The sequence below is a fragment of the Etheostoma spectabile genome, chromosome 11 (genome assembly GCF_008692095.1).
Source record: "Etheostoma spectabile isolate EspeVRDwgs_2016 chromosome 11, UIUC_Espe_1.0, whole genome shotgun sequence".
NCBI classification, from domain to species: Eukaryota; Metazoa; Chordata; class Actinopteri; order Perciformes; family Percidae; genus Etheostoma; species Etheostoma spectabile.
This window is the reverse complement of record NC_045743.1, coordinates 16,778,639-16,788,236: the sequence shown is the minus strand read 5'-3', so window position 1 is coordinate 16,788,236 and position 9,598 is coordinate 16,778,639. Positions and strand designations below refer to the sequence as shown.

Genomic DNA, 9,598 nt, shown 5'->3' with positions numbered 1-9,598 from the left:
CCCCGTTTTGATCCTAACGGATTTGCAGTTTCAAAATCATCATAGAAAAGCTGAATCTGAATTGCATGCTTCTGTTTTGTAAATAGAGCATGATTCTTGAAAAGATCTCCATCGCACAAGTCATTAAGAAGATTTTCTCTTGAACTAAAATCAGTCTGCATCATCTCCTTTATATTAGGGTGGTTGTAAATAAACTGCAATGTTTTCAAAATTGGGATATAAACAAATTTATCGGTAACAACAACCTGATCATAGGACTCAGTAGTCCGATTGCGCAGTGTATCAAATCTTGTACCAAGAACGTATTCAACTGGGTCTACCCTTCCCCACTTCTCTGCAAAATACTGCCTTCTCTTTGTTTCAGAATTTAATAAACCAAAAGGGTTTTCCATTTTTTCAAAACACTGATCAATTTTACGCTCAACGTCACTTTTGATAGGCTCCTGTAAAGACAGACACTCCTTCAGAGATTCTTTTGCTTGATTATGAATATCATCAACAATCTCTTTCATGGAAATGACCAAAGAGTTAATGGTTGTTTCGCCTAAACCTGCCACTTTAAGTTCAGCTACTGTTGTAGAGCAGCAGTCTACAAGACTCTTACTGAGAAGGACTGAGTCAGAAGGGGAACTTCTTAATGGCAAGTCCTCAAAATTACATGCTGCTAAATCTTCAGTTGTAGAAGGGCCTTACCAGGATCAGAACAAGGTTCATGTGCTTTATTGAGATGCTTTCTAAACCCAGAAAAAGTGCCATAAACTGTGAACAACCAGCTTGACAGCATTTCAGACGAAGTGACTTTCCTGAACAAAGTCCATGGATCAATTTTAAGTGCTTTGTTAGGAATTGGCATTTGCCTGGTGGCTTTTTGCAAATGAAACACAACATCTTAGGTTTGACTCAGCGCAGCATCCGAGCCCTCACCTCTGCAACCCTAGATTCACCTTAGTGGAATCAACATCTATTTCATAAATGGTGGTTTGCAAAAAGTTGTACACGTTTGCCAGATCTGGGTTGTACGAGGTACCAAAGACAAATGGGCTTTGAAAAGCTCATCAAACAGGCAAGAGAGTCTGGTGACTTACATGGTATTGCATGTTTGTCAATCACAATGAAGTAAGTGTGAATTACACTTCTCTTGGTCCCCACAGCAAGCAGATAGGGTTGAAGACATTCCATGATGCTGTCCAGATGCCCTTGGACACTGGTCCCAGTCTGTGACCAAAGAACCTTATTATTAGTCTATTGAAGTTAGTCACGGTTCGCAAAAAACAAAAATGTTTTCCTTTTCCAGATAAACATTTGACCATAATCCTAAAATGGTTAATTTAACCTCACCTTGATGAACTTTACAAGATGGTCACTGGCTTGTTTGGCTGAGAGCTTTCCTGGTCGCTTGCGGCCATGGGGAGACGGTGGCAAAAGGTGGACAAGAACCAAAATGGATGACATGTCATTGTCCCATCCTGACAATACAAGTAAAAAACTAAAATTAAAATATTGCATTTAAGTTATTGCATTTTCATTCAAAAACAATCTCCATTCCATTAGTGTAATCCTTTTATTCTATGCTTACCATTTTCCACTTCTGTTGTGGACTCAGCATTTTGAACCAGGTCTTGAAGTTCCCCTGTCTGTGTGAGGCCACGGCTTTGTTCAAGGACTTTCTGCTTGTAGACAGTGGGCCACTTCTCCAGGAACTTTGCAGAGGTGGCACCACCAAACATAAGATTAAAATCCTGCTCAATCTGCAGACAAGATGAAATAAGTCAAGACACAACAGTAAACTTTATGGTGTGGTACTATTATCATGACAGTTACAGGGCAAGGTAGTTAAAAGGTCCACCTACCATTCCTGCTATGTCTAGGAATCTTGGAAAAGCTGTGAATATTTCAGAGGCCTTAATTGGGTCATGAACCATCTTTTGACGATAGCTGAATGTCTGCTTCATCTTCTCCTTGACAATTGCTTCATCAGCTGTATGCTTCATCAGTGCAATGGCCTCACAGCACAGGCTTTCTGTGGTTAGCCAGTTTTCCTCTCTGTAGGGCTCTCTATCAGCTATTGGACCACCTGCAACAGTAGTGGAAAAGTTATGCAAGCGAACGTAACGTTACATTTACCCCAGCATTTCGGATGAAGTAAACTACTATTGCCACGTAGGGACGCACCAATCCAATATTAGGATCGGAACAATGAATAGATCCACTGACCGATCCAGTTGTGTTTGTTTTTCCCCCTCTGTTGCACGTGTGTTGCATGCTGGAAGGGTTGAGTGTACAAATAAATAAGAATTCAATACTTATTTTGTCTTAGTTAGGAAAGTCTGGTGACTTAAGTCTCTTCCACATGGTGGAAGGAAAGTATAAGGTGGAAGGTACACAGATTATTATTAATTCAACGGTATTGGTAATTGACAGATACAAAGCCCAGGCATCTGTACTGAAAAAAGTTGGATCGGGGATCCCTAGTGCCATGTCCACTAACCATTTGACTTTATATCCATTTTCAAAAACATTCAATAATTGTACGCCCTAAAATTCAAAATGATAAAAAAGGATTTCAAGGACCCATGGGAACCCTGTAAAAGTCCAACTAGAATCAAAAAATATATATACCTGTCAGTGACTGACGTGGGGTCTTCTTTTGTCCCTCTGATGATTCCTTTTGAACAAATTTCAGTCTCCATGCCAGATACCCACTCCCATCTTCTGCATTGTAAAAATGCTCCTAAAGTAAAAGAGAGTTATTCCATTTTTGTCCACAAAAACTACAAATGACGTGAAGTTGCTACTCAACTGGGCACCATAGTTAAACTTAGAGAAAATGGGCATACAGAAAAGTTAACAGATCTTGCGTTAAAAACATCACCTTTTAATTAAACAATTTATATTCTGGGCAAAAATTGAATATTTAAGAGTCAGAGACGTAGGGAGTGATAGATTTAGTTTCAAAGTACTTACATAGCCAAACTTGCTCCTAGGATCAGCCAGGTATGGAAACAAGGCAGTGATTCCCTTTGCATAATCCTCTTTAATATGTCTCGAAGGACTGGTCCTACACACACACACACACACACACACACACACACACACACTTTATGCGATCAAAACTTAATTGTGTAATGGCACCTTCTGCAAAAAGACGAGTGTTGTAATGCCTTTTAAATCTATATATTTTTTGGTGTGTAGGCATATGACAACATACCCATGTTCACTTGTCATATGAGCAACCAATATCTTGACCATATCGCGTCTTCTGCTATCTGTTAGGCTTTTTGTCCGGGCATACTCATTCAAGATCCTCTCTCCTCCAGGTTTGTTTTTGAGAACGCCTTCGATCATCTTAGTGGGAATAAAAGACAAAAAAAAAAAGATGTTGGGTGTTCTGGATTTAAAACAGTACTGAAATATCAAGTTTTTGTATCACTCAGAATGGACTTGGGGAACTCTGCAGAGCCTACCTGACCTAGACGAGCATCCTCAGCTCTCTTTCTTGTATCAGGACTTTGCTGCAATATAATGGTGTCATCCGAGTCCTTTGAATTGTCTCCACTCAAGTTTCCAAAGGAACTGCTTGCAGGGGAGCTCAACAAATCTAAAAACCATATTAACATTTAATTGGTGTGATTAACACTGTAACAAATTAACACCATAACAATTTAACTCGAAACATTACATTTGTAGGACTTAGTTAATGACAAAACTGAATGCAAATATTTCACATTAGATTACATTAAACCCATTAATGTTAAAGAAAGAATGAAACAGGTTAGCAAAGAAAACAAAAGAACTTCAAAATAGTAAACAATTTAGCAGATTTATCTGCTTGTCCCCCATTTTCAGGCTAGGCAGGACTGGGTGGATATATATGAGGCTCTAAGCCAATAAGCAACTCACCATCAAGATTTGGGCTTCGGGGTAAACAAATCTCCAGCACACCAAGGTCTTGTTTCATTAGAAGAAACTCAAACACCTCCTCGTCAACTTCAGTCTGAGATTCATCATAGACCTTTAAGTCCAAGGTGGGAATGTCAAATTTTTTGGCAACTGTAAAGACAAAATAGCGTTGCACAAGCTTGTTAGTAAATCTGTTGTGCATTTGTAGAGAAAAAAAATAAAATAAAAAGATAGAAGTCATAGGTTCTCTTTATTTGAAGACCTGTACTGACTAGGAAAGGCATGCAGGGAAAAGCATCTTTCAGTTGCAAAGAATAAACTGACCCAGGTTGTTCCAAAGATAAATTCAGAAAAAGTATTAGAAATTAGTAAAATTTTCACTCACCGCAATCCAAAAAGGATTTGAAGGTCAGTTGCCCCTCAAAACAAATGTACTTCTGATGATCTCTGTACTTTACTCGTAGAGCCTGCATCCTTGATGAAAATAAAATAAAATGAACAATTAATAATACCATTGTATGTAAACATCAAACAAATATGTATGAAGTAATGTTATAACTCCACTGTGATGAACTATTATAAAAAAGGAACATTTCAAACAACAAAAAATAGGACTGTTACAATTAGTTGAACATTAGCTACATTTGTAAACGCCAATTGCTTCCGTTATTCAGTTTTCAAAGCATAACGTGCTAGTCAAGCCCAGCTGAAGTTTGTTTTAGCAGTCAACCCAGTGCAGTGCTCTGTTCAGAGTAAAACACACGTGTTGCATGACTCTGTTACATGTGTTGAATCAACCTAACTTTTAAAAGAAACTATCCGATTCTGTTCAGAGTAAAACACACAGTGTTGCAATACTAAACTTAAAATAAAAACTGTCCCGCCTAACAGAAAACTCAAAACTCTGTTACTTGTGTAAAATCAACCAAATTGTCAGACTGTTCAGAGAAACACACGTGTTGCACTACCAAACTTCACCGAACACTGTCCGCCTAACAGAAAAACCGAGACTGTTACATTAAACTTCTAAAAATTGTCCAACTCTGTCCAGAGTAAAACACACGTGTTGCATGACCACACTTTACTGGGAAAAAAAAGTTGCACTGATTCACTTGGCATTAATATTGCCCATAAACTGCCAAAAGTAGCTTTTGCTAGCTAGTGTAATGTTAAGCTAACGTTAACATCTGACTAATGCCCAACAGTTCAGTAAGCTAGCTAGCCTAACGTTACACTGCAATGCTATTGTTGCTCAACAATGTTACCTTACACACATTAAGTTAAACAATTATAATAATAAACGTAAAGTTACCTGGCATTTCATGCCGAAATGAAATTGGGAAAAGGTCTTCTGTTCTGCAAGTTCCTCGGGTCAGTCCGCTCTTTTCAAGTGCGCGAAAGACTGTTAGGTATGGCAGAATCGAAACTTAAGGAACGTTAGTGGGTGTGGCCATGCTACATTACTCCAATAGAATTTATTCTGTATCTTTGCTCTCACTCTAGTGGCTGTAGGTTATATTTACACTCCAAAATGATTCAATGGTATTCCCTTAGAGGAAAATAATAGTTACTCTGGAAAAAATACTCTCCGGTTTTTCCTGTGCAGTAGATTTCTGGTGAATGTGGGTTTCAGACATGCTGCTTGGTTTAAATGCAACTCCCGTTGCGTCTCTGCCATCGGAGATTTTTTTTTGTTTTTTACTGTCAGCTGCCCCCCGCCCCCTCTCTCTCTGTGTCTCTCTCTTACTCTCACACACACACACACACACACACACACACACACATATACCTGGTGTGAAAAAAAAAAAAAATCACACTGATCATGAAAAAATTAAAAATTAAAAAAAGAAAGTTATATTGAGTATGAAAACTCTTGTTCATTACATTTTACTTCATAATTGCAACTGCATGTGTTGTATTCATTGTTGCAAAACGTTCTGTATATAGTTTGTTTGTTACCATGACAACACCATTGATCTGAAGCTTGATGCTGTCATGTAAATAATTTTCAAATCAGCAATAAATATAACAATTTTTGATCAACTCATATCAATTGCATGCTTAAATAACATACCCGACCCACTTCGGGGTTAAATCTGACCACTTCCGGTTTAGGCCCCGCCCAGTCCGAGTACGGATCCGGATACATATAATTCATGTGGTAAACAGATACAGATACAGATACAGATAATGCTGTACTCACTCATCCCTAGTAAATAGATACAGATACAGATACAGATAATGCTGTACTCGCTCATCCCTAGTTATTACATATATAAATTTCAAAACGGTCAAAATGACCGTCATGGCCGTTCAAGTGTTAAGCCACATTTGACTCTTTTTCAGACCACTGTAAAACGTAATCCTCATGCTAAGCCAGCTTCACTCCAAGTGACATCACATATCTGGTGTGTCTCTTAGGTAATATCAGGGCATTCTGATGTAGGATTTTAAAATTAAGGGCATAAATGCAAAGCTATATTGATATCTTTTTCAGGCAATTGAAGCCTTAATTTACTCTTTTTCAGGCTACTGTAAAACAGAATCCTCCTGTTAAGCCAGCTTCATTCCAAGTCTGGGTGAGACATCACATATCCAGTGTATCTCCAAGGTAATATCAGAGCATCTGATGTAGGATTTCAATATTAAGGGCTTAAAAACAAAGCTATATTGTTTTCTCTCTAAGGTTGTTGAAGCCATATTTTACTTTTTTTCATGTTACTGTAAAACGGAATCCTCGTGTTTAGCCAGCTTCATTCCAAGACTTGGTGAGACATCCTTCATATGAGTTATAATGTTTATTATGTTTATTTTTGCATATAGGAGATCTGTTTTAGACACACAAATGCTTGTGTATCATGGCTGGGGGTGTAATATCATTAAATATATCATTATTATGTTGATTATTGGCATAAGTAAATGTCATGAGGGCAAAAGCGTCTGGACTCGCTTTTAAAAAATGTACGTATTTTGTTAACTGTATAAATTATGTTTATTTCTTCACAGTGTGACTCCCAAGACATATGAGAAGTCTTTTAGAAAGGAAAATGGCTTAGGTTTCACTGCTCTTTCATTGGTATCAATACATTTCTGGAAGATTCATGTTTATTTATTTATTTGTCTTTAAGGTCCTTCAACCATTTTTAACATTCAAGTGACCTCACTGCAACCCAAATATTCTACTAACCCAGTTTGTCCTGAAAAAAATGATGTTTATATCTTGACTGTAGACAACAGGGTTGATGTTTTACAAGCTTTTTTATAAAATAAATCCAGATGGACCATAAATTGTAAAAATGGCCTTAGGGCTCAGAGGGATAATCCAGGTTCATTCCAAGTCGGGGGGAGACATCACATATCAACTGAGTTGTTATCAGAGCATTCTGATGTAGGATTTTAAAATTAAATGCTTATATGTCTAATTGAAGCTGTATTTGATAGCTTTATCAGGCTGATAAAGCCATATTTTACTCTCTTTCCTGCTAATGCAAAACAAAGTCCTCCTGTTAAGCTGCCTTCATTCTAAGTCTGGGTGGGACAGCACATGTCCAGTGTGTCTCTCAGGTATTATCAGAACAAGGGCATAAATGCAAAGCTATATAGATATCTTTTTAAGGCTGTTAAAGCCATATTTTATGCTTTTCCGGGCTAATGTAAATCGGAATCCTCCTGTTAAGCCAACTTTTTTCCAAGTCTGGGTGAGACATAACATATCCAGTGTGTCTCTTAGGTAATATCAGAGCATTCTGATGTAGGATTTTAAAATTAAAGGCTTAAATTTCTAATTGAAGCTATATTTGATAGCTTTATCAGGCTACTAAAGCCATACTTTACTCTTCTTCTGTCTACTGTAAAACGGAATCCTCCTGTTAAGACAGCTTTATTCCAAGTCTTTGAGAGACATTACATATCCATTGTTTCTCTCAGGTAATATTGGAGCATTCTGATTTAGGATTTTCAAATGAAGGGCTAAAAACGCAAAGCTATAATGATATCTTTTTCAGGCTGTTAAAGCCATATTTTACTCTTTTTCAGGCTACTGTAAAAAGGAGTCCTCCTGTTAAGCCATCTTAATTCCAAGTCTGGGTGAGACATAACATATCTAGTGTGTCTCTCAGGTAATATCAGAGCATTCCAATATAGGATTTTAAAATTAAATGTTTTTACGTCTAATTGAAGCTATATTTGATAGCTTTAACAGGCTGTTAAAGCCATATTTTACTCTTGTTCAGGCCAAATGCAAAACGGAATCCTCCTGTTAAATGAGCTTAGTTCCAAGTCTGGGTGAGACAACACGTTTCCAATTTGTCTCTCAAGTAATATCAGAGCATTCAGATGTAGGATTTTAAAATTAAGGGCTTAAAAGCCAAGCTATATAGATATCTTTTTAAGGCTGTTAAAGCCATATTTTACTCTTTTTCGGGCTACTGTAAAACACAGTCCTCCTGTTAAGCCAGCTTCATTCCAAGTCTGTGTGAGACATCACATATCCCGTGTTTCTCCCAGGTGATATCAGAGTATTCTTATGTAGGATTGTAAAAATAAATGCTTAAATGTCTAATTGAAGCTATATTTGAAATCTTTATTAGGCTGTTAAAACCATATCCTACTCTTTTTCAGGCTACTGTAATACGGAATCCTCCTGTTAAGCCAGCTTCATTCCAAGTCTGGGTGAGACATCAGGTGTCCAGTGTCTCGCTGAGGTAATATCGGAGCATTCTGGTGTAGGATCTTAAAATTAAGGGCTTAAAAGCAGAGCTATTTTGATATCTTTTTTCAGGCTGTTAAAGCCATATTTCACTCTTTTTCAGTCTACTGTAAAACGTAATCCTCCTGTTAAGTCAGCTTCATTGCAGAACCTGAGCGGACCAGTCCCCCCCCGGGAGCCGCCACGGACCAGTCCTCCCCAGGAGCCGTTGAGGACCTGCTCCCCGGCGCCGAGCATTCCCCAGCCAGCTCCCGTCGCCACGGACCCCCAGCCGGAGCCCGTCACCACAGATCCCCAGCAGGCCATGGACCCCCAGACGGTGCCCGGCGCCAAAAAACCCCAGCCAGCCAAGGACCCCCAGCCGGTGCCCGTTGCCGCGGACCCCCAGCCGGCCACGGGGTCCCCCTCTGGGTTCTCCGGGTCCCATGTTCCCAGGAAACCCAGCGCCCCGTGCTGTAGGTACCCTTAGTCCTAACTCCCCTGGTCTCGTGTCTGTCCCGGTCTCTGTGTTTGTCCCCGTTCCTGTGCCCGTTCGTGTCTCTCTCCCTGTTTTTGTCCCTGCCCCCTGCTTGTCCCTGTATCCTTGTCTGCCGCATGCTTGTCTCTGTGCCTGTGTTTGTCTCTGTCCCAGTGTTTGTACTTGTCCCTGGCACCGTCCCAGTACTTGTCACCGTTCCCGTCCTGGCTTCTTCCCTGTTCCTGCGTTCGCCCCATCCAAATTGGCTCACAAACCCAACTCGTCTGTAGTTACGTTTTCTCCGTCCGTCCCGTCTCAGTCTGTCTCCTCTGTGTCTGTGTCTCTCCGATCTGTCCCTATGCCTGTCCCGTACGAGCCAGCCGTGGCCCTCCATGGGCTTCCTTGTGCGCCCCCCCCCCCCCCCCCCCCCGTGGGCTTCCTTGTGCTTCTCGTGTTCCCCACTTCCACGTGCGCCCCCTTGTGTGCCCACTCATGGGCTTCTTTGTGCGCCCCTCCATGGGCACTGTAAAACG

At 39.9% G+C, this 9,598-nt stretch overlaps 1 protein-coding gene across 1 annotated transcript; it reads right to left on the bottom strand.

Annotated features, from left to right (window-relative positions):
* Positions 1 to 672: 672 nt before the first annotated feature.
* On the bottom strand, positions 673 to 4,481 carry LOC116698425 (uncharacterized). Its single transcript, XM_032530357.1, has 11 exons — positions 4,286 to 4,481; positions 3,901 to 4,050; positions 3,465 to 3,598; positions 3,209 to 3,345; positions 2,965 to 3,058; positions 2,620 to 2,731; positions 1,851 to 2,074; positions 1,577 to 1,748; positions 1,339 to 1,466; positions 1,028 to 1,215; positions 673 to 688 (listed from the first exon to the last, which is right to left on the bottom strand). Exons 1-11 carry the CDS (start codon positions 4,413 to 4,415, stop codon positions 673 to 675), a joined length of 1,485 nt encoding a protein of 494 aa, XP_032386248.1. The 5' UTR covers positions 4,416 to 4,481.
* Positions 4,482 to 9,598: the final 5,117 nt, after the last annotated feature.

Coding starts and splice junctions, on each gene's coding strand:
- LOC116698425 (XM_032530357.1), bottom strand. CDS start 4,415: ATGGTATTATTAATTGTTCATTTTATTTTATTTTCATCAAGGATGCAG. Junction 3,059..3,208: donor CATATGACAAGTGAACATGG/GTATGTTGTCAT, acceptor GTGTGTGTGTAG/GACCAGTCCTTCGAGACATA. Junction 1,216..1,338: donor ATCTTGTAAAGTTCATCAAG/GTGAGGTTAAAT, acceptor CTTTGGTCACAG/ACTGGGACCAGTGTCCAAGG.